Below are 25,235 nucleotides of genomic sequence, written 5' to 3'. Positions count from 1 at the left end.
ATCTCTAAACACTTTTCAATTTCCTCATTGCGTACTCGTACGAGAACCAGGTTATGGACGTTGCGGGGATCGTTTTCAGCAAATTCACGTAAATTCCTAAGGGGGAAAATGAGATGTATAAATATTTTATGCAAACCTTGTCATACAAACTTTGAAATACAAACATTGGCATGCAAACATTGGCATACAAACATTGTCATACAAACACTGCGAATATAATTAGTTCCCTTTTCAACTTGTGTTACCTCGATAGAGGGACTTAAATCCGTAGACTCGAATGTTGTACAAAATGAAGCTGCAAGATTTAATGTGTTTCCTTTCATTGTTTAAATAGTTTGTCGCAATCTCATTATTAATAGTTTGCATTCTTGTCCTTAAAACTAGAAATGGATAGCTTACAATTTGAGCAATGAATGAGCTTGTAATTCCAAAAAAAAGAAAGGAAAGACAATTTACATTTTTTATACGATGATTACAATATACACAATGAGAGTCTTGATTTATTTTTTCATGTCGATTTAGAAATTTTGTTGAATTATAATTATATGGAAATTTATTTATTTGATAATAATTATTAGTATTTATATCTTTGTAATTTTGTTTATCCTTTTCTGTATTTTCTTCATTTTTAATTTTATTATTATTATTTTCCTTCATACAATAATTTGAATGAATATAATTTTTATAAAACGCAAAAAATTTATATTTTAAATAATCATATATACTCATGTTACATCCTGAAAAAAATATAACACCATATATATGCATACATAAACCATTATAAAAATTTCTAAAGCCTTCATATTTATAAATATTATATAGACATTTAAAAATTCCATTATTTCCATCTTTATTTGATACAATTAGTCTAGTTTTTACAATTTCAAAGGGATATATAAATATAGCTGCTATAACACCACTTGAACTTCCAATTAAAAACCGAATAAAAAATGGTATATCTATATTTTCTTCAAGTTTATCAGATTCATTATTATTTTTTTTATTTTTATTATAATAATTATAAACATTTACTTTCATAAATTCATAGGAATACATTTTTATAGACAGTTCAGGAATTATTTTAACAATATTAACACAATTCCCTCTAAAAAATCCACAAATTTGTCCATCCTTTTTTATAATATCAAATATTTCAGAAATTGTTAAATTATTTGTTATTTGCATTATATATTTTATTCGATCTAAAGGTGCAGTGACCGTTCTGGATATTACCCCTGCATAGGTTGAGCTCAAAATGCTATTTATTGCATTTTCCTTATCTATTAGTATGTTAAACTGTTTTTTTACGCCGCCATTATATTCACTACTTTTACTTTCACTTCTTTCAGCTTCACTTCCTTTTGTATCATCGCAACTTGCTATTATATCTTTATATACACTACGACTAATGTTTGTTAAAATGTTTTCACCAATAGTATAAACATTTCTATTACCATTCATTTTGTTTTCTTTGTGATGGTCGATATTTATACTTTGGTCTTTTCCCGACAACTTATTTTGTATATATAAATTTTGGATATTACATTTTTTAGAATTATTTTCATTCATTATATTTTCGGGTTTATTATTTATTAAATTTTTACAATCTATTTCATATAAATATTCATTTGGTTTATCCATCAATGTTTTTTTCATTCTTTGTTTTAAACATTACTCCATATTTTTATATTCCTTCGATATTATTTTTCATTTATTTTGGAATTTTTCTTAAAATCAGGCATATATATATATATATACATATATATTGGATTGTTTGACTATGATTTATCCGGGTAAATAGTAAAATAACTTTGGATATATACAAAATTGGATAAATAAATTGGGTAAAATATATAATTGCTTTAATTCGATGTGAAGATAATACAAAATAATGCTAAAAAATTTTGTATTTTTTTATCCTCAAAATATATGTTCACGCCGTTGTTCAAAACCTATACAAGGTTTATACTACATAATGTTATATAATATTTTTTTTTTTTTTTTTTTTTTTTTTTTTAATTCAGTATTTGCAAGTGCATATGGTAACTTTGTGAATGCTATAAAAAATTATAATATTTATAATACACAAATTTTAGTTATTTACATATTATTTATTAATATATTTTTATATTTATTTCCCTTATATGAATTGTTTTTTACAATTTTTTTATTCCATTATATTTTTTTTAATTTTAAAATGGATATTGGATGAGGATAATAATTTTTAATTTGTTTACCATTTATATATGTTTGCCTATTTTTTTTTCTTTCCTAATTATATGATATATTTTATACGTCCGGTTGTAAAGCATACAAATATTACATATATATTTATAAGTCATTACCCAGTGTGTGTTTTAATCTATGCATAAGATATACACTATTTTATAGTTGCAATTATGTAAATATTTTATGTTTTAAGAATTGTATTTTACATAGTTGCAATGATAAAATGAGTGTTACCCATATATAATATTGGATAAATTTACAAAATGAAAAAAATGTAATAAAAAATGGAAGAAAGCATCGATGGGTCACGCAATTTTATTATATTCTTCTCATATATAGGAATAGGATTCAATGTATAATGACAAAAAAATATATATATATATTTATATTTAACAATGTGTGTGTATGTATATCACTACTTTCTATTTTAATTTCCTATCAATTTGGACAAACATTATATGTAGTGTTTATTCCAACGTATAAACCTTAGGCTAAACAATTTGGAGGTGCAAGTGCATAGCCAATTGTCTTATTCTTCTCACTACCTACATATTACTACATATCGAAATAGCTTACTGTTTTGTAACGATTTAGCATATTATATAATTACAAAAATATATTTTTTATTATTTAAAAAAAAATAATATAGGGATCGGCATACCAAAAAGACAACAATAATACAGTTGAAAATAAACTGATAGAAAGACTTCAACAATTAGATTTAATTTCAGACTCAAATTGGTAAAAAACAAAAAAAAATTTTTTACATATTCCATTTTATTGGCAAACTTTATAATACATCATGTTGAAAACGGCTATGTTACTTTAAAAAAATTTAAACGTTTTACTAAATTGTTTATGCTTACAAGTTGAACAATTTGCATGTTTTTTTGTTTAGTTCCTTTTCCCGCGTTTCGAGAACGGACAAAGGGGTCTCTGCTCGCATGAATGCATTAACTATAAGACTAAAAATTAAGTACCCACATTTATCTATATCAATCATTGAAAAAATATATCTTAAAGAGTTAAATAAAAAATTAAAAAATATACAAATTGTTCATATTCAATGTGTTCCAAATAATTTTGATGCTCGGTAAGAACAGTCGCAATAAAAAATTCATTATTTCCGCTTTTTTTTTCATTTTTTTTTCATTTTTTTTCACTTTTTTTCATTTTTTATTCGCAACCAGGTTAAACTGTATAGAGAGAACTTATCTCTACTTTTTTGTCAACAAAAATTATAACATTACTAGGATGAATGAGGCTGCAAAAATATTTGTAATAAAAGTTGAAAAATAAACATTTTTTACCTGATATGTTCATTCTTATATATTACTCATAATTATATGAGCATAACAATTATTCATTTCATTAATTTTTACACAATCTTATTATATAGTTAGGTGAACACGATTTTTCTAATTTTTGCAAAAAGAGAAAAAACACCACTTCCTTTATGTAAGAAAATATACAAATAAATTTTATCCACCTCAAAATGTTGCGACATATACATGCACACTTATGTTCAATTTTAATTTTATACAGAAGAACTATTCATAAATTTGAGATTAAAAGGATTGATCAAAACTTTTATTACTTTAAAATAAAAGGGACATCATTTTTATACAACCAGGTAAATAATGTATAGACATTGTCAACACATATGAATATGAGTATTATTTTAAAGAAGTTATTTATAATGTTTTGTATTTATTTTAAAGAAGTTATTTATAATGTTTTGTATTTATTTTAAAGAAGTTATTTATAATGTTTTGTATTTATTTTAAAGAAGTTATTTATAATGTTTTGTATTTATTTTAAAGAAGTTATTTATAATGTTTTGTATTTATTTTAAAGAAGTTATTTATAATGTTTTGTATTTATTTTAAAGAAGTTATTTATAATGTTTTGTATTTATTTTTCTTGATCAGATTAGACATATGGTTGCTTCCCTATTTTTAGTTGGGAAGGGACAGTTGGATGAGCATGACATAAAAAGCATGTTGGAAAATAATTCCGTCAAAAATAAAAAGTAAACAAATGCGATAATATATGTACATTTTCTTTACATTTTTACTTATATTTCCCCTACATTTTCCCCTTCCCATTTTAGCTACAAAATAGCCGATGAGTGCGGGCTGCTACTACATTCGTTCAAGTTTAGTGATCTCAATTTTGATGTTAAAGTTGATAATAAAATATTTTTAAATAGTATGAATAAGTATATACAAACAACCATACTTTTAGTATCCCTTTGTTATCCCTTAAAAATTAAAGAACCAACTGATAATTTTTTTGAAAATATATGTGATGAGACTGAATAAATTTGTTAATAATAATTTATTTGTTTAAATACGATATTCATATATATTTTTTTAATCTATAATATACATTTTTTTAAATTAAAAAAAAAAAATTTTATTTATGCTCATACTACCATATGGCTTAACATCCCATTTTTACTTCAACTAATTAAACATTTATAATTTATTAAAAATTGAATTTTTTTTTTAATACAACCAATATTTTTAAATATAAAAATTAAGAATAAAATTTGGGTGTAAACCAACATATATATATCATAATAATATAAAGAAAAATTAGCATATTTTGCAGTACCGAATTTGTAGAATATATTTCTTTATATATAATATTTGAATTTTTTTTTTTTTTTTAAATATATATGGAAAAATTGTATCAGTTCGAAAGCTATTTTTTTACTACCATCAATTATAATATTAACAAATTTAAGTTGTATGAAAGAAAAATGAAATAGCTTTGTATTTATTCTAAGTTTGTCATTAATATGTATGCATATAAAAATGTGAGCAAAATATATTATAGGAATAGTTGAATGGTTGAAGTATTTTTAGGAGACTGTCATTACATAGTGATATTATATATATATGCATACATTTATTCCTTTGAAAAATTGAGTAAGAATATAAAATGGGAAAACTAAGCAAAGATCGTCGAGACATTTATTATAGGAAGGCAAAGGAAAATGGATATAGAGCTCGAAGCTCATATAAATTAATACAAATAAATGACAAGTTCGAAATATTTAAGTTGTTCAATCCAAGCAACTATAGTAATAGTGATATTGGTGAAGTAATAAACAAATACAATGAAGAATATTGTTATAATATAGTTGACTTGTGTGCCGCCCCAGGAAGCTGGTCGCAAGTCCTTAAAAATATTTGTTTATACAACTATTATAATATGCTATATTTTATAAATAAAAATAATAACATGAATAATGAGTTAGATGATTTAGAGCATGAAGAATTTGTAAAGAATTTTTCCTTATATATAAATTTCAATGATTCTTTGGAGAAAAAAATTGATAAATTTTTAAAAAATAATAATTATCAAATAAAAGAGCCAAAACTTGTTGCAGTCGATTTACAAGAAATAGGGAACATGAATTATATAAATATAATACAAGGTGATATTACAAAAATGTCTACAATAAATCAAATTTTAAAATGCATGAATGGAAATGAGAAGGAAGTTGACCCATTTGTTGATACTTCTAAACATCCATGTAATGACGAAAGTGGTAAATATAATAAAATGGAAAATAATTTATTAAATAAAAAAAAAGAAGAAAAAAAGTTTGCATATGCACATGCAGTTGTAAGTGACGGTGCTCCAGATATTACAGGGATGAATGATATCGATGAATTTATTCAATCTCAATTAATTTTATCAAGTTTAAAAGTTTGTTGTTCTGTTTTAAAAATAGGAGGAAATTTTATTAGTAAAATATTTAGAGGAGAATATACAGGTTTATTAATATTTCATTTAAATAAATTTTTTGAAAAAATTTATGTTTGTAAACCTCAAAGTAGTAGAAATAAAAGTTTAGAATCATTTCTTGTTTGTTTAAATTTTGGTTTACCCAAATCGGCTATCACTTCTTTATTTACAAATACAAACAAGCTGTGCTATGATTACAAAAATGAAAACGAACTTCGAAATGTGCATATAGAGTCAATTAATAAAAAGGACCAAGATTGGCAAGAAGATAAACTTGATAGCGATATAGATAGCCCAGACACCGAAAAGGGAAACAACATAAATATAACTAATAATGTGACGAAAAAAAATTTAGACATTTTTAATTTTTATTGCTCAGATAGTGATGAAGATATAAAATATTTTAATTCAGATGAAGAAGAAAATGTTAATAATTATCTTTCTTCAAATTTCTCATCAAATAATAAATTATTTTCTTTTGTTGCAACACAAAATTATTATGATTCAGATAAATCGTATTTATTACCCCAAAACTATATTAGACATGAACCTCAAATTATGCCCTTACAACCTCCATACCTTTTATCATTACAAAATAGAAGAAAAGAGACAAAAAAGGTATAGTTTTTTAATTAGCTATTTATGAAATAAAATAATATCACACATATAACCATCTTTATTTTTTTAAATACTGGAAAATGGTGATACAAAAAATTAAAGTAATTATTTATGTATCTCTTATATTTTATGTTTGATCATGCATGGTACAGTTTTTTCTTTATAAAAATTATTTTCCATAAAAATGTGTGTGCATTTTATTAAAAAAAAAAAAAAAAAAAAAAAAAATTTTATAGCTAGAAATTAGCTATATTAATTTTGGCTAGTTGATAATGCATAGATATGTATATAAATATATACAGACATATGGATATATTTATTTGTTTGTTTATTTTAAATGATGAATAACTTAAATCTCTTATTTGATCAATTTTTTTAAAATATGATAATAATACATATAATTTAATTAAAAAATAGTATAACTATATGAATGAATAATTAAATTACGTAATGTAGAATTATAATATTTAAGAAAATGCGCAAATAATATTGGAAAATATGGATAAAAACTGAATAAAAAAAGGGACTACACACACAAGCATTTAAAATGGATACTATAAATATATTCCTGAAAAATATTGTAAGCCTATTTTATATATCCCTTTTTAAGTGTAAGGCATAAAATGTATATATAATTAAAAGGATTAATCTATATATAATATATAATAAATAAATAGTGTGTTAAAAAAGGAACTCTAGAGAGAGTTCATACACACATATCTATATATTCACTTATTTATAAATACAAAGAAATATGGTAATTTTGTATTTGTGCTATAATAAAAAATAAGTATTCCTATTAATTAACAATATTTAACAACAACATTTTATACAAATTTAACAATTTATTTGATATAATAAACATATATTTTTTAAAATATATATTAACATTATTTATTTGCCCATTTATGGTATAGACATATGTGAATAATATAATTTGTATTTTATATTAAAATTAGAGGACTTATATTTTAGAAGGTTATTTTTTTATTATTTTTATTCTTATAATTCTTTTAAGCATTTTTTGTACTTTAATTTTTTTTATTTATTTATTGTTTATATATTTTTTCATTTTTATTTATTTTAATTATTTTTTGTGAAAGGGGTAGTAACGATTGGGGCTAGCAAAAAAAAAATTCACAAAATATATACATATTATAATAAATTTACAAAATAAAAAAATGATAAAAATCTATAGTTCTCCTTTTCGTAATTAATTAAATTTCTTTATCTTATTTAATTATTTTTATTTTTTGTGTATGAGATTAAATGCGGCTTTTCTATAATGCTGAAAAAAAACAACAAGCACATACATATAATCAAATTTAAGCATCATAAAAATAGCTTGTGTTATTATAAAAAAATATAAAGTTATCATTATTTTTATTTTTGTTGCGAATATTTTTAATTTATACTTCCTCTGTTTTCCCAATGAGTACAGGCATGTATTTAAACAAAAAAATAAAACAATGATTAGCCAAGCTTAAAGAGCAGTGTGAATATACTGTGTTTCATTTTATATTTATATACATATGCATGTGTGTGCTTATATATATATGTTGTTTTTCTTTCTTTTTTTTCTCCCTTTTTAGGTGTTTATTTGCTAATTTTGTTAATATATGTCTACGTATTTCTAAGTTACCGGTTATATAAGCTTATAATTAGAAACAAAAGCATTTCATCTATTCCCTCCTCCAATTTGACGGGGGAGAAAACTCGATATTGTTTGTTTTGTTTTTTGTTTTTCTGCCATATAAGTAATATTAAAAATGATAAAAAATGTTACATGCATGTTATGACAATGTATGGGCAAGAAGAAAATGGCGTCTTTTCCATTTTATTTTTTTTTTTCCATTTTTTGTGCAGGCCGAATTTTATCAACAACAGTACTAACATATTTAGACATACGAGATGATGCAATAGATTACAACACATTATTGTTATTCCCCAATTTCTATTATTATTATATTTTATTTAAAACAATTCCAACATACCTTTTTTTATCATCCTTTACAATAATTATACTTTTTTGGTCCCAAGTATATTACTCGTCTATACTTGTAACATCACAGCATTTAAAGTAAGTTATGTTGACAACTTTTTTTGCACACACAATTTTGTATATATATTATTCCCTTGCTTAAATTGGGTATATTTTTTTTACTAAATTGTAGGTCTTACTATATATATATAAATGGGGCAGGATATGCAATAAACTTATTATATGCAATTATAGAATATTTATCAGGCTCCTTTAAAAATTATATATACTTTAATTATATTTTTGAAGCATTAGTTGACTATTTAATAGCCATTTCCTTTTTGTATTATGGAATAAAGGTAAATAAAAATAGCTAGCTATACTGACATACGAAAAAAAAAAATGTACATAATTTTATATCCCTTTTTTATTTTGTCTTATACATGTATTTATAAATAGAATATATATATATTATTATTTTCTACATAATATACTCATATTTTTTTGAAGGTTACTGCAAAACTGAAGGAAAAGAATAAGGGGATATCTCAAAAAAGCAGGATTACACAAAGGGTAAAAAAAAAAAAAAATAATAATTTAAAACATATTGCAAACTGTGCAAAATTATCATAATATCGGCTTTTCCTTACTTTATAGATATTATCATTGGCAATTGTTATGTTTGTAATTTTATCTCTTAAAGGGTTGTATTCCTTTTGGTGTTTCACAAATGATGGAGAATTATATAATTCATATTATGATGTCCCAACATATGACGCACTGGTAATGCTTATAATTTTTTTTTTTAGGGCATGCTTTATCTTATAATTTTTTTATATACCTAAACAAATTAACTTCCCTTTTTTTTTAAACCCTTAGATATATTTTATTTCGGAATGTATCCCCTCGATTTTCATAATTTATACCTTTCAATCAAATAAAGACAAAAATGTAAGAAAATAAAATAGTATTTAACAAAATAAATAAAAATGTTTGCATATTTTACTTTATTTTTTTTTTATTTTTTTTTTTTGTTAGTCAATGAGTTTCGAATATGCAACTCCACTTTGTTCTCAAGTATTCGACCCATATAATTATAAAGTGAAGAAAAAAAAAGCAAATCATTAATTAATTTAAAAAATGTTTTACCTGTTTATGTGGGTATATTATATACATATACTTAGAAACCCCTTATACAATGTTGTTTTCATCTCTCTATATATGTATACATTTCAAAAGACATTTGTTTTTTTTTTCTCTATATATGTACATGCACATAAATATACGTAGTTTATCTTAACATAATTTATTTTTTCTATTTTTTTTTTAATTTAAATTCAATTTTCCGATATGATTACACACTTTAATAACATTTGAAAAAAACTAAAAAATGTAAAAAAATTCAAATTATTGTCTATCAATTTTCATAACTTTTCGTATTAATAATAATTTCCAATTTTTTAAAAATATGTCTATTCACAAAAAATAATGAAAAATAAAATTATAGGATTATTTAATGCTTTATTTTTTTTATAATTTGCAACAAAAAGAACCAAGACAAAAATATTAATGAAACAAAATGAGGTGTAAAAAATAAAATAACAAAATATTAATATATATATTGTGCATGTAAAAAATGTTATTTTGTTTGAATTGTGTCAATTTAAGTTTCTTCAAAACCCTTGTAATATTAGGCACATATGGGGTTGGAAATTCGCAATGATGGAGTTCTTCATGAGGAATGGTAAAAAAATATAAGAAGTATGTAAGGTTGTATAATTAGAATATTTTATTTTTTTCAAATTGGGAAGGAACTAAATGTATGTATCACATATGTAAGCATAACCATGAAATAGTATGTATCGTAATGATATATGCATATATTTGTTTCTCTTTTTCTCTTACGTATAAAATTTGAATTTTAATGTTGTATGTATCGGCATTTGGAAAGTATGTCTCTAAGCTTGAACAATTAAGAACTGAAAAAGAAAAGTGATATATATATATACGGATATTACCAAGATTGTTTACTATGTTTATAGCTAGGCTTAGGCAAATAATTACCTGACAAGTTACTAATTTCTCCCATGCTTTCTCCATTATTTAGTAGTTTTTTTTGTGAACCATCATACTTAACTTTAATGGATGTGATATTTAATTTTTTATCTTTTTCTGTGAATATATAGAACATATTCTTCGATATTACCTAAAAAGGTTGGCAGGTTTAAATTTATGGATTGGTGAGGCATTAAAGAGATTAATACACTACTTAAAATGGATAAATTGATAAATGGACATATGCAGGATTATCCACCCTTCTTGTTTAAACTTACGATAATATTTAGCAGGCGCAAAGGATACAAATTAATATTGATAAACTCTCTTTGTATTAACATAAAGGTTTTGTGAGTCTGAATATATTTTTTAATACTAATGAATGAGTAAGTATCACATGTACAAACATAAAATGGATATAATTTATTTTGGTTGTTATATAATATATCGTCAAAATAAGAATAATTATTACAGGAATGATATTTTTCTTTATTTTTCGGAAGAGTAATAAAATGGAATTTATTTGGAGATACATTTAAAATAGATAGATTGTAAAGAGTAGAAAAATTATTATTATTTGAAAATGATTTTAATATATTTATTAAACTTATTCTAAGTTTATTTAAAGCAATATAAAATTTATGAGCTTTGATACTGTTGATGTGTAAATATTTGTCTAGACAACTAAAATTCATTTTATTATTTTTAAATATATTATAACTATTTAACAAATCGACATATCTATAATTTGAAAATGTTTTTTTATAATGTGGAAAATTCTCAAAATAAATATTTTTTGATATAAATACTAATAATTCAATAATTAAATAATATATATTTAAAGGTGTTTTTAATTTATAAAATGATTCAAATTTTTTTCGGCAATATAATGCTATATTATATAACTTATTCATTTCTTTGATACAATGACGGTTATATTGAGTTACCAAACCTTTACACACATTAATAATTTTAAATAAACTATTTAAATGTTCACTTATATTTTGAAGGAATGTTTTTTCAAAAAAGTGTAAAATAGATTGTAAACTTATTAAATTATTTTCTAATTCCTTATCATTTATTTCTTGTAATAATAGTAAAATATTTATAGGACATTTTTTTTCTCTATACATTGTATATATATCTTTTATTAGTGAGCTATATATTTTTTTTTTTTGTATTTTTTTTTTTTTTTTTGGAATTTCATAATTTAGTTCAAATTTTTCAAATGTGTGTAATAATATATTATTTTTTAATACATTTTCACAATCTTCACAAATATTTTTACCATCTTTTATAATAAATTCTCTATTTTTTAAAAAACATTTTTCTAATTCTTGTTCTGAAAGAGAATAATATATTTCATCGGATTGATCTTCTTCACTACTGTTGTCACTTTCGTAAGGTGTACTATTCCCAGAACTAAAACAACATGAGTTTATATCTTCCATTGAAGTAAGTGCTAATGATATATTTTTTTGTTCTTCTTCATTATTTATTTCAACTTTATTAACTTTTTTTAGTACAAAACAGCTATTTTTATTTTGATGAGCTGATTGGCTATTTCTAGCCAAATTAATTTTTTTTTTTTTTTCATCTTTTTTTTGGCTAGATTGTTCAGATATATCATTGGAAAATATTTTTTTTGAAATTTTATCATTTTTAGGTTGGCTTAAACCTGCCCGATTTAAATGTCTTGTTTTTTCATTTTCTTCCCTTTTTCCTAAAATCAGTTTTGATATATTTGCTTTTATTTCATTTTGGGTGTTTACACTATTTTTAGTTCCTGTCCTTGTATAACTAGAACTTTTTTGTTCGCTGTATCTTTTCATTATACCAGTAGACATGCTAATTTTTTTGTCATAATTATTTTTCATGTTTTTATCATCAATATATTTACTATTGTATCTAGAGAAATTGTTACACCATTTTTCTCTATTTATTTTTAGATTACTTTTATTCATTTTAGAAATAATAGACTGTGTGTAACTATTGCAATTTGTCATAGAACGAGAGATAATTATATTATTAGGTTCGTTTTGATAATTATTAAAACTAACTTTTCTATTTGGTTTTGTTTTTAATTGTTGAATTCTTTGAATAGTTTCCATTTCTTCTTGATCCTTTTCTTTTTTTTCTAAATATGTTTTTTTTGAACAAGAACAGCAAACCGTATTTTCGCTTATCATTTTTTTTATAAGAAAATAAAATTGATCAAAGTCTTGTTTTTCTGATTTTTTAAAAAACATTTTATATAAATTTTCATCAAAATATTCTTTTCTATTTTTTATATATTTTGAAAAATAAACAATTGATCTATCTTTATAATAAAACTTTTTATAATTTTCATTTAAAGATAATATATTTTCATAAATCCTGTACAATTTTTTATATTCATCATATCGTGAGTAAGTATAAGACATTCTTTCATATATATCAAAAATATTTTGAAATATATCAAAACAGTATAGTAGATATAATGCAAAATGTTCTATCGATTTACATTCTCTATCTATAGTATTTATTTTTTGGATTCCTAATACTCCTAATTTATGTTTATATGTAGGAAATTTACTTAATTTATTTTTGTTCATATATATTTTTACAAGATTTATCATTGAGTTATCATTATGTTCTTCATAATGTTTGCTTGCACAACTGCTAATACTTTCACGACTTCTTTTTACATTCATTTTCTTTTCTTTGTTGTCTTCTTTTTTATGTATCATTTTTTTTTTTGTATTTTTATTTTTTCGAACCAACATACCTATATTTAGACTGGAAAATTTAAGATACTTTTTCTTTATATTTATATAATAATTTATTAAAATATAATTTTGATTGCTTGATATATATGACTGATTCATATTAATAATCATGTCATTAAATATTTTTTTAATTATATTTTCTTTTACATTTAAATAGTAAGAAGTAGAATGTTTGATTCTATTTATATAAGACGGTCTATATAATTCCAATAAATTTTTATATCTATTTGCTGAAGTGTTTAAGTTTTGAAGTATTTTACTTTTATCCATAATACTAGTATGTTCAGGTTCATTATTTGAATTACTATTATAAGCATCAAGTTTTGATTTTAAATATTTTATAAATGAATATTTCTTTTCTTCTTTGCATTTTTGTAAAAATTTTTTTTTAAACAAATATATTATATTATTTTTGAATTGATTATTTGGACTTATATTTTTATAAAAATATTCTAATATATTATATTTATAAATTATTATTTTTAAATTAACAGAACAAATTATATTAAAAGCAGCATCTAAACTATATATAATGTGTAAGTTATCATAAAAATTACACTTATTGAAATGATCGTAACGATACATACAATTATCTATTTCTATAAAATCTTTTTTATTTTCTTTTTCCATACAAATCCAATATATATCAACAATTTCAATACCAATCCGTTTGTATTCCTCATCAGATTTTTTTATTTCTCTTTGGTTATCCATTCCCAACTCATTATGAAAATATTCGGCCTCTCCCAAATTACCATCTCTACTTGTTGATAATTTATCGTTTTTACAATTTTCTGCACAAAAATAATTATTAATATTGATTTCTTTCGAATCTTTATACTTTTCTAATGTAATTGATCTTTCATTCAAATTTTCATCAAAGTATGTCATTTCATTTAAATCTTCATACTCTTTTTTATTTTCAACATTTTTCATATCATAATAGTTATTAATGCTATTATTTCCATTTGCTTCGTAATAATTATTTTGTGTTTTTTCAAAGTGTAAATTTGTGCATCCTTCAATTTTGTCTGAAATGTTAATATATGTTTTGGGGTTTCGACTGAAATATTGTTTTTCCTGATCTTTTTGAAAAAAGTAATTGTTATTATTGTTGTACAATTCCTGAAAATTTTCAGCTAAACCGTTTTTCTCATCATTAGGAATAAAATTATTATCTGTAAATATTTTATCGTTTTGCTGACTATTTTTGTTATTATTAAGTGAAAATGTAACACTGTTTTTTCGTGATAGCTTGTTACATTTTATTTTTTTTTGTTTATTTTCATAAACTTCATTGTCTTTTTTTTGATTATTGACGGTTGTTCTTAAAATTTTTTTTCGTTTTCGTTTGGAGTAATCTGCAAAGAAAAAAAATTATAAAATAATGAAAATCCAATGAACAAAAACGATAAAATAAATTATAACAAACTCTATATTTTTTTTAATGAAAAATTATATGAATATAGTCAATGAAGGTATAATAGAGCAAATGTAATGTGTGTGTTTTTTATGCAATAACTTACAATAATTAAAATGGCGGTTTATAGCTATTGGTTTTTTTTTTATATATTTTTTTCTGAATAAGCAATGTAATATTTCATTTTTGTACAAAAGAACACCTTTCATGTTCAGAATATAAATGCTTCCATTTTGGCTAGTTACACAAATATATTTATTATTATAATTTATGTAGACTTTATTAATTGTGTCTGGTATTTCCTTTCTAAATATTTTTTGCATTTTATTATTAGCATTGAATAACTCCAAATTGTAATTATTTTCATAAAACGTGATAATGCAGATATAATTACAGTCATTGCTTATGGTTGCGAAAACCATATTCTCTCTGTGTAGCCTTTTGCAATTAATAACATTTTCCTTATTAGTCATTTAAAAAAAAAAAAAATTAGAAATGGCTAGATCCAATGGAAAGTAGTAAAATTAAATGGGGGTAAAAGGCAAAGCGATGAAAGCAAACATATATTGGATTCTAATATAAGGATTATGTTAACGTATAAATGAAATAAAGGTAACAAATTTAAAAGACGTACAAAAAATAAAATAAAAATGAATTGATAAATAGTTAAACAATTATATATGTACTCATTTAAAATAAAATGACAAAATAAACAAATAAAAAAATTGAAATACAAATATTGGCAAACACTATAGTTTAAACTGAGGTGTTGGAATTTTTCGTTTTGTTCTTGTTTTTTGTTGGGTTTTTTGTTTTACATTTTAATAAAGTATGTAAAATGTGCCCTTGATAACATATTTTAATTTATTTGGAAAAAAGAACATTAAAAATTAAAATAAATAAAAATATTATTAAAAATGGTCATTTTATAAAAATATATGATAATATTATTGTGATACATAAATATTATAACATTAATAACCCACAAAAATAGAAACAATAATGATATATAAAAATTAAATCGAAAAAAATATATAAGCTAATCTAACTAAATAATAGAAACAACACTTATTGAGAAGCCTCACACCTTCAAAAAAAAAAATATTTTTAAATATTGTTGCTTTGTTCGAAGTGTAAATATGCTATCTCAGCATATTCTATAATTATTTTATGTTTTATAAAAATGTATAATCGTTAATAAAATGGTATGATTTAATCTTTGCTATACATATATATATATATGTATTGCATACACAAACTGATGTAAATATGTATGTATTTCATCTAACAACACATATATTATTTAAAACAATTATTTATGATAGAGAAAACAAAATAATATGGTTTTACACATATGATATGCACATTTTTAAGGAGAATCGTGTATACATATACACACAAAATGAATAATACACAACTACAAGTATGTAATATATATGACAATATTATACTAACAAAATTTTATCGTTCGATTATTTCTGAAATATTTACAGTATATATTAGAATATGTTATGTTCATATATGTATGTGTTTATTTTTTGATATATTTATAATATTGCCTTAAACCAATATATAATAAAACATATTTTTTTTAAGTAGACAAGATATATAAAATGAAAATATTAATAATTTATACAAAAGAATGAACAAAATTTAGAAGGTTGATCAATGAAATAAACTTTCAAAATTATAACAAAAAAAATTAGAAAAAAAGAGAGTTTTATGAATATATTACGCATATATTTTAATGTATCATATTCAAATACACATTTGTATTCATGTAAAATTAAATAAAATTAATAATCAATAGTAAACAAATAAGTTGTAATATAATGAAAAATGATATATTAAGGAAACCAAAAATTAAAATAGGCTTACATAAAGTAATAATAAAAAAAGGTTCGTGAACGTGTAAATTATGAACAAATCTAGGGGTTTTAAAATATTATTAACATGCCATATGAATGCATATGTGAAATATTAAAAAATGGAAAAAAAATACAAAATTGTATACATATAAAATAATGAATAAAAAAATAAAATATATTATATATTTTTAATGCATATGAATACATAAATGGGTTCAAGCACACGGCGTTGCATAACATTTTCGCTCTTTAAAAACAAATAAAATACAATAATAAAATCCAAAAATTGATAAGTAAAAATATATATCATTATATAACAAAACAAAACAGGAGAAAAATAAAATATGGTTTTTAATTGAAGGGATATTATCATCAATATCTGTATTTCCTTAATTAGCTTGTATATATAATTTGATAATAAAGGGCATATACACACACATATATATGCTTAAAGGATAAGCTTATTATTTTTTAAGCATATACTATTTATTTAAGAAAATAAGAAATTACATAATAATGGAAAAATGCATAACCATACACATTATAAAGAAAAACAAAACAATAAAAAGAACAAAATGATATAAGGATAAATTAAAACCTTTAGAATAAAATAAGTATATAAATATATATATTCATAATCATTGTTAGCCCTTGGTTTTTTCATTAACTATTTTTTGAATTTTTCACAAAGTTGTAATCGTGCAATTATTTATTAATAAAAATAATAAAAAAATAATATATTACGTCTATGATAGTCTAAAGGGAATATTCATATATACAATAGAATATGCTTAGGGTATCGTGCCATATTTTCAATACATCATTCTTAAAAGGAAAATTAAATGCTAGAAAAATAAATAGAAAATGTAGATAAAAAAAAAAAAATAATAAATAAAATAATATTTTTATAAATTTTATGACTGTTCATATTTTTTCAGATTAAATAGCTATTTTTGTATAGTTAAACAGTTCAGTATAAATTTTGTATAGTTGTATTTTTTTCTTGTATTCATAAATGAATCTTTATTTGGTTGTTTTGATATTTTTCTACATTGTCACATTTTTTAAGGGCTTTTATTTTCCGGTCCTATAAATAACTCATAAATATGTCGAACAAAAATAGCATTTCGAAGGGAATATGTAAAAATATAATAAATAAATCAATGGAAATATGTAAAAGAGCTATGAAATTTCGTTGGTATGTTATAAGTATGCACATATATAACAATATTAATAAAAATAAAAAAAAATACACATTATAAGAATAAAAAAAAATATTATTTGAAACAAATAAAGTTCTAACAAATTTTATTCTATTATTTTTTTTTGGCATCCCTTTAAATTATATACATAAATAAAAATGTTCGTAGAAATATACTTTTTATGATAAATATGTATAAAACGTTACAAACAACTGCAATAGTTGCACACTTTTACTAGCTATTATTTTACAACTATTTCCATATTTTTATTTTTCTATTATTAATTCATGAAACAAGTTGTATGAACACATATATATACAAAGCGAAGAAGGAGCATATTTTTTATGAACGTTCATAAAAATAAGAGGAAATTATTCAAAATAAAAAAACGAGGATAAAAGTACATACATATATTGGAAACAAATAAAGAAACAGAATAAGCACATCCTGTTTTCTTATCCTTTAACAGTCTTAGCTTTGTTCTTCTATTCCGAGAATAAAAAAGTAATACATGATGCACACAGTGTTGTAGTTAAACAGTACATAACTGTTTTAAATAAAAAGAATACAATAAATTTATGAACGTGCATGTGAATTTGCACACATATGTGATATGGCAAGGATGCGCGCGGCTTTTCTGTTCGTAATTATAACAATATTTATTGGAGAAATAATAGGAAAAAATTATAAAAATATAAAAAAGTACAAAATAGTAAGAAGTTATATATGCAACCAATATAAAAGTGATAATAAATATTATGGAAGAAATGGGAAAGAAAAAAGATTAAATAAATATAGAATAAAATATAATATAAAAATAAAAAGACTTAATGGATTATTAAATATAAAAGAAATAAGTTTAATAAAAAATGTAAATTTTTTATCGTCTATAAATATGGTTACAAGCTTAAGTAGTATATTTATTTTTATGCATATACTAAATTATTTAAAATTAATAAATAATACACATAGAAATACATTACTCGAAATTACAGATAAAATATGTTCGAAAATTTTTTTATTTAATACAATAAATGATATAATAAATACAAATCCCCAAAAAAATATTCCGAAATATTTTATTATTGGTCTTTTTTCAATTACACAATTTATATTTCACACACTTTTTTCAAATGGAATGGCTTGTCTATTTTATTCGAGCTCCCAACAAAATGGTGAAAAAGTTATAGAAAAAAAATGTGAAAAACATAACCATTCATCGGAAAAAGATTTAGACACATGTAACGAGGTATCAAATTATATAAAAACACAAAATGAAAACATTTTGAATAAAAATTGTCATAACAATTCAGTAAAAAACGATATAAATAATTCTAAACAAATCGAAACATACGAAATAGAAAGAGCAAATAATATGACTAATGTTAGTCTACTAAAACATTTATGTATATTAAATCATACAGGACTTATACCTTTATATATATTTAATTATATGCTTAAAAAATTGAATTATGAAAATGATAATATAAATATATTGATTAATTTTTATAATTTATTTAATGGTATTCTTTCGAAGATATATGTTAATTATTTTATCAAAAATAATAATACTGAAAATAGTGGCGACTCATTTAGCACCGACAAAAAAATAAATAAATGGTGCACCCCATTAGGTTTATTTAATAGTGTATTCAATAATTGGTTTTCGTATTCTCTTTTAATTTCTATATTTTTAAAATTTATCGACAAAACAAATATAATATATGAGAAGTCACTAAAACATGTCTTATTAGCATTTAACAATATATTACCACCATCTATACTTGTAATCATATCAAATATAATATATGATGGATTGAAAGAGAGTTCTAAAATCTCTTTAAAAGATTTGTTTTTTATATTAAATAATAAATATGTCTTAATTCCTTCCTTCTTTTTTGTTTTATCTCATCTTAATGATTATTTTAAACTATTTAAGGTAGCTTATTATTATTTCATATAGAGTGTGTACAAAATTGTAAATTTCCAACTTTTTCTACATTTTTCTCCATTTTTTACACATTTTTTTCCACTTTTTACAGGTTTCCAAAAGTTTGCATCTCTTTTTACTAGTTCAAGCAATGACCCCTCCGAATTATAGTATATATTTTTTAAGTGTAAGAAAAAATTATAAAAAATATGGAAAGACGCAAAGAATATATTTAGTAAAAAAAATACATTTTATACATACACCATAAAACTATATATCTGCTAAATGATTGATTTGGATATTATATTTTTTTTTAGGAGAAATTTTCAAAATTCCAAAATATAAAAAAGACATTATGTATTTCATACCCAATTTATTTAATTCCATTGTTTATTTATTCTTTTATATTATTTGAATATTTCAAGAACAAAATGTAGAAGTGTTTTTTAAGATAATTTTATTATCAATATGAACTTATTATGTATTGGATTTAGTTAATGTGCATCATAACTATATCCTGTCATATTTGAAATTGTTTTTCTTAGTATACTATTATTTTTTTTTGTTTCTTTTTACAAAATAACCCACCAAATAACAATTGCATATTCTACAATAAAACACGAAGAAGCATATATATGCCTCCAATAAAACGGACGTGATAATTTGTTGGATTATCATAGACTTATACGAAAAATTAATGGTTGTTTTTTTTTCCTTTTTTTTAATTGCATATTTAGATTTTTCCAGCCCATCTTTAAATTATTATACGCATTTAATGAATGTATTACTACATAAGAATATAAAAATGAATGTTCTACAAAATATGGATAAATATACAATTTTTACTAAAAATGGTCATAATAATTTATATACAACCACTAGCATGTGTATAAAAAAGTTTTATTTTTTTATTAAATTTTAAATGTCTTATTATTTTGATTTATACTAAAAAATAGCAATAAAATGGTTGAGAAATAAATACGATCATTACTACATATTTGTGTTTATTTTTTTGTGCTGTAAAGGAAATTAATTTTAGTAGGTAATTTTTTTTTTTTTTTTTTCAAAAAAATATTATTATTGACATATTTCTTATCATATTTTTATAAAATTAATTATGATATAAAAAGAGAAAAAATAAAAAACGAAAATAATTTCATACAAAGTTATAAAACAGAATGTTTAGGCTTTGATTATGTATACAATTTTTAATTTACTTTATGGGTATGCTAATTTTCCATTTATTAATTTGTGTACGCTTGGAGTAAATAAAAAAAAAAAAAAACGCGACATAAATATTTGGATATAATAAATAATTAATTACAGGAATATAAAATTATAAAAATAAATTAATACTAGAATGAATAAATATTATATATGAATTATTCTCATAAAGTACAGAATAAATAAATAAAAAAAATAGTTTTAAAAAAATAACTGGATAAAAGATAATTTTATTTGTTTATTATGTATAAATTTGTTCGAAGAAAATATATTTAAAAAAAAAAAAATCGAAAGAGAGCAAAACAAAAGTTACGAGAAGAAATGAAAAAGTTGTATATACCAAGTTTTAACAAAAAAAGACGGAATATATTTATCATCCTTTAATTAATCATTTTTACTACTTATTTAAATATTATGTATAATTATTCTTACTGACAAATTTCAAATTAACAACTAGCTTTTTTCCCATTACGCATACACACATATATAAGTAAACATAAGGATTATCTTGTATAAATATGCAAAATAAATAAGTAATCAAACAAACAAGCAAATACACATGTGTATAAGTACAGGTATTAGTCGTAAGGATATATAAATTCCTTGTGAACGCATATACCCACATTTTTTTTTTTTTTATCGAGCTAGCCTTTATACAGCTAGCCAAATGCATATTAAATATATATATGCACACACAAAAAAAAAATAGTTAAAATTTGATAGACTATAAAATGAGTAGATATATAAGATGGAGTAGTAAGATATGCCATTTGATAACGATTTTTTTTTTAATAATTAATGTAAAGAATATTTTGATAAAATGTTTTAATCATGAAGGGCATGAAGCAATTGGAATGGTGACTATGTCTGGATTAAAAAATAATCAACTATATGAATTAAAAAAAATATTAAATGGAAAAGATATTGTTGATATTGGAAGATGGTGTCATTTAGTTCACAAAAAAATTAAAGGAGCAGAAAGTATGCATTTTAATTTACAAAATAATGATTGTCAAAAAGTAGTTTTTAAATGTGAAAATGAGAATGGATTATGTTTAATGAATTCAATAAGATATTTTTATAACAGGTTGATGGAGTCACCCAATTCTAATGATAAAAAAAATGAAGTAACAAATGGTAAATCTATAGATTCAACAAATCAAATACCTTTTAAATATCCAAAAGATATTAATTTTACTGATTCTGATTCATTAAAATATTTAGTATCACTAATTGCTGATATGCATCAACCATTGAGAATTTCATATAAATATGACAATGGAGGAAAGAGTGTAAAAATTTATTATCGTAATAATCAGGGTGTCAAAATAAAAAGTACTTTATTTGAATATGTTGAAAATGATCTTATAAATAAAATGATTGAAAAGTATCAGTCTTCTTGGTATAGTGGATGGACACACATTAATAGAATTTATGATCAACATAAAAAAGATGAAATATTATTTAAAGAAAAAGGTATTGATGCAATAGAAATTTGGGCAACAGAAATAGTAAATGATTTTTGTTATGATTTTTATCTTAATAATTATGTTTCTACTTTTTTAACTAATGTAAATAATGAATTACATTTTAATATAAATAAGGAAATAGAAATAACAAAAGATTTAGAGTTTCAATTTGAAAGATTAATTAGACTTAATATTTTAAAGGCTGGTTCTAGAATTGCAATTATATTAAATCATATATTTGCTAACAAAAATTTTTCAAATTTTAGAAAAATCTCTGAATTAGACAAAGGTAATGTTATCTTTTGTAAATATTCTTATCGATAATTTATGCTAGACCATATCTTATTTATTTATCTATCCATTTGTGTGAATTTGTATTAAAGCAAAGAATGCTACATTGGTCATGCAGAAATATATGAAAAAAAAAACAAAAAAAAACTAAAAAGAATGTCTTAATAGTTCTCGTTGAAAACATAGTTAAACATTTTTTTATTATTTTAAATTTTTTAGGGCAATATGATAAACTGGAGGAATACACCCCCGCGTCTACATACAAGAGAAATGCATTACTCATAAATTTGACAATACTTGTAATTATTTTGGTACTATTAAAAGAACAAAAAGACAGAGAAGGGAGAAGAAGGGATATATATTATTTTTCTTTGTGTCCTGAATTATGTGTTCACCCCTTTTTCTTGTCCTAATTGCACACAACAATTAATATTTTCTTCATTATATTATGCATTTTTTTATTTGTATTTTTTATAGGTAATAATACTATACTACAACTTCATAATTAATAAAAAACAAAAAACATACTTACCCGACAAGATGGTGGAAGTTGAGCTAAAGAATAAAGCCAATTAAATTTGTTTTTAGAATGTTTGAAAAAATGGATAAAATTGAACAGAGAATAAAATAGTATAAGTACCCATTTTATAATTATAGCAACTTTTTTTTGAATATGATAATGTATGTCATTTATGTTTTAAATGCAAAAATATATGCACTATAATTTTCCATTATTTTATGGAAAAAATTGTTTTTTTAATGCCTTTTCTCTAGCATTCGAGAAAATTATACTTAAGTATACTTACACAGATTATACAACTTCTTTGGATCATATAATGTATATGTGTTGTTATATATTTTTTTTCTATATTTTTTTAGTGTTATTTAAGTATATATTTTCCTTGATGAGCATATGCATATATTATATGACTATGCAATAATTTTTTTTTTCCTGTTTTAGGTTATGTTTTAGTTTTTTTATTTAATTGTATATTGTTATATTATATTTTCACCTTTTTTTTATCTGTTTTATATAAATTACTTACTTTTTGGTAATAATATCAACATCCCTTAATTGTTCAATTACACGACATAGTGTATTATTTGTGTATACAAACTGGTAAGCCAACCATTTGGGTTTTCTTTAATTTCACATATATATAAGTATGCTGAATTTAGCTAGCCAAAAAAAAAAAAAAAAAAAAAAAAGCTAAAAACATCACGAGGAAAAATATATGGCTTGATAAATTTCTTTAACTAGGTTATATTTATTTTTTTCGTATTACAATAACTGTTGAATAATATTGAGATGCTTCCAAATTTATTTGGATATGATGGTGGAATTCGTATGAGATGGGAACAATTTTTATTTTAGAAAAATATAATTTATATTAGTTTTTTCCTTGTTATGGAAAAATTCATAAAAGCTGTATACATGTACAAGCTAAGTTTGCATATCATACACTTATGAGAATGAAAAAAAAATTGAAGCTACTACAATAAGTAATGGGTTTATTAGAATATTATTTCTTTATATTGGGTATATTATTTTATTGTTTGAGACCCTGCTCATCATTTTTGACAGTAAAAAATGGAAATTGGTGTTTAAGAAATAATATATTAAGAGAAAAAAAAAGCAAATTACGGCTTCATTTAATTTCATCAAAAGTTAGTGAAAATGATTTGAAAATTGTGATGTACCCAAATCCTGTTCTTCGACAAAAAAGTGAAGAAGTTCTTTATTTTGACGACAACTTAAAGGTAAATCCAAAATGGGCAATTCCATCCCATTTTATATGCATAAATTTGTATATATAGGTATAAACAATGAATATACTTTTTTTTTTTTTTTTAGAATTTGGTAAGACGAATGTTTAAGACAATGTATGAAAGTAAAGGAATTGGATTGTCAGCCCCTCAAGTTAATATCAGTAAACGAATAATTGTTTGGAATGCATTATATGAAAAAAGAGATGAAAAGAATGAACGAGTATTTATTAATCCATCAATAATACAAGAAAGTGCAATAAAAAATAAATTAGTAGAAGGATGTTTGTCATTTCCAGATATTGAAGCTAAAGTAGAAAGACCAGCTATTGTTTCGATTAGTTATTATGATATAAATGGCAACAAACATTTGAAAGTTTTAAAAGGAATACATGCCCGTGTTTTTCAACATGAATATGATCATCTTAATGGTGTTTTGTTTATTGATAGAATTACTCAAAGTGAAAAACAAAAAATTAAAGGGAAATTGAATGAACTAGTAAAAGAATTCAGAGCTGAATATACAGAGGAGCCAGCAATTTAAGCATAGCATTTTTCTCAAGAAAAAAAATAAAATACTTTATTATTACCTTTAGTAATTTGAAATAAGTATTTTTTTAGGGTATATATCATGGGATACTTATAAATATT

At 22.1% G+C, this 25,235-nt stretch overlaps 8 protein-coding genes across 8 annotated transcripts; 6 read left to right on the top strand and 2 right to left on the bottom strand.

Annotated features, from left to right (window-relative positions):
* Positions 1-4: 4 nt before the first annotated feature.
* On the bottom strand, positions 5-1,656 carry PVVCY_1001180 (transporter, putative; the record flags this gene model as incomplete). The annotated part of the gene is made up of 2 exons (XM_008625571.2): positions 5-96; positions 246-1,656. 2 exons carry the CDS (start codon positions 1,654-1,656, stop codon positions 5-7), a joined length of 1,503 nt encoding a protein of 500 aa, XP_008623793.2.
* Positions 1,657-2,513: 857 nt separating this feature from the next.
* Positions 2,514-4,553, top strand: PVVCY_1001170 (tRNA pseudouridine synthase, putative; the record flags this gene model as incomplete). Its single annotated transcript, XM_008625570.2, has 8 exons — positions 2,514-2,582; positions 2,879-2,970; positions 3,128-3,322; positions 3,420-3,507; positions 3,629-3,687; positions 3,775-3,862; positions 4,161-4,261; positions 4,343-4,553. 8 exons carry the CDS (start codon positions 2,514-2,516, stop codon positions 4,551-4,553), a joined length of 903 nt encoding a protein of 300 aa, XP_008623792.2.
* Positions 4,554-5,178: 625 nt separating this feature from the next.
* Positions 5,179-6,615, top strand: PVVCY_1001160 (ribosomal RNA methyltransferase, putative; the record flags this gene model as incomplete). The annotated part of the gene is made up of 1 exon (XM_008625569.2): positions 5,179-6,615. One exon carries the CDS (start codon positions 5,179-5,181, stop codon positions 6,613-6,615), a length of 1,437 nt encoding a protein of 478 aa, XP_008623791.2.
* Positions 6,616-8,040: 1,425 nt separating this feature from the next.
* PVVCY_1001150 (conserved protein, unknown function) lies at positions 8,041-9,718 on the top strand (the record flags this gene model as incomplete). Its single annotated transcript, XM_037634430.1, has 8 exons — positions 8,041-8,050; positions 8,202-8,366; positions 8,476-8,689; positions 8,784-8,949; positions 9,101-9,163; positions 9,248-9,373; positions 9,470-9,541; positions 9,629-9,718. The coding sequence occupies 8 exons, from the start codon at positions 8,041-8,043 to the stop codon at positions 9,716-9,718; spliced, it is 906 nt and encodes a 301-aa protein (XP_037490529.1).
* Positions 9,719-10,263: 545 nt separating this feature from the next.
* On the bottom strand, positions 10,264-15,306 carry PVVCY_1001140 (conserved Plasmodium protein, unknown function; the record flags this gene model as incomplete). Its single annotated transcript, XM_037634429.1, has 5 exons — positions 10,264-10,320; positions 10,496-10,569; positions 10,655-10,796; positions 10,924-14,774; positions 14,940-15,306. The coding sequence occupies 5 exons, from the start codon at positions 15,304-15,306 to the stop codon at positions 10,264-10,266; spliced, it is 4,491 nt and encodes a 1,496-aa protein (XP_037490528.1).
* A 3,210-nt stretch (positions 15,307-18,516) lies between these two features.
* PVVCY_1001130 (conserved Plasmodium protein, unknown function) lies at positions 18,517-20,270 on the top strand (the record flags this gene model as incomplete). The annotated part of the gene is made up of 3 exons (XM_037634428.1): positions 18,517-19,842; positions 19,946-20,020; positions 20,151-20,270. The coding sequence occupies 3 exons, from the start codon at positions 18,517-18,519 to the stop codon at positions 20,268-20,270; spliced, it is 1,521 nt and encodes a 506-aa protein (XP_037490527.1).
* Positions 20,271-21,788: 1,518 nt separating this feature from the next.
* On the top strand, positions 21,789-23,393 carry PVVCY_1001120 (P1 nuclease, putative; the record flags this gene model as incomplete). Its single annotated transcript, XM_037634427.1, has 3 exons — positions 21,789-22,815; positions 23,037-23,128; positions 23,295-23,393. 3 exons carry the CDS (start codon positions 21,789-21,791, stop codon positions 23,391-23,393), a joined length of 1,218 nt encoding a protein of 405 aa, XP_037490526.1.
* A 930-nt stretch (positions 23,394-24,323) lies between these two features.
* On the top strand, positions 24,324-25,128 carry PVVCY_1001110 (peptide deformylase, putative; the record flags this gene model as incomplete). Its single annotated transcript, XM_008625564.2, has 2 exons — positions 24,324-24,578; positions 24,673-25,128. The coding sequence occupies 2 exons, from the start codon at positions 24,324-24,326 to the stop codon at positions 25,126-25,128; spliced, it is 711 nt and encodes a 236-aa protein (XP_008623786.1).
* Between the last annotated feature and the right edge of the window lie 107 nt (positions 25,129-25,235).

The sequence above is a fragment of the Plasmodium vinckei genome (genome assembly GCF_900681995.1).
Source record: "Plasmodium vinckei vinckei genome assembly, chromosome: PVVCY_10".
In the NCBI taxonomy this organism is placed as follows: Eukaryota; Apicomplexa; class Aconoidasida; order Haemosporida; family Plasmodiidae; genus Plasmodium; species Plasmodium vinckei.
Note: the sequence above shows the minus strand (reverse complement) of the source record. Positions and strands in the feature narration are given on the sequence as shown.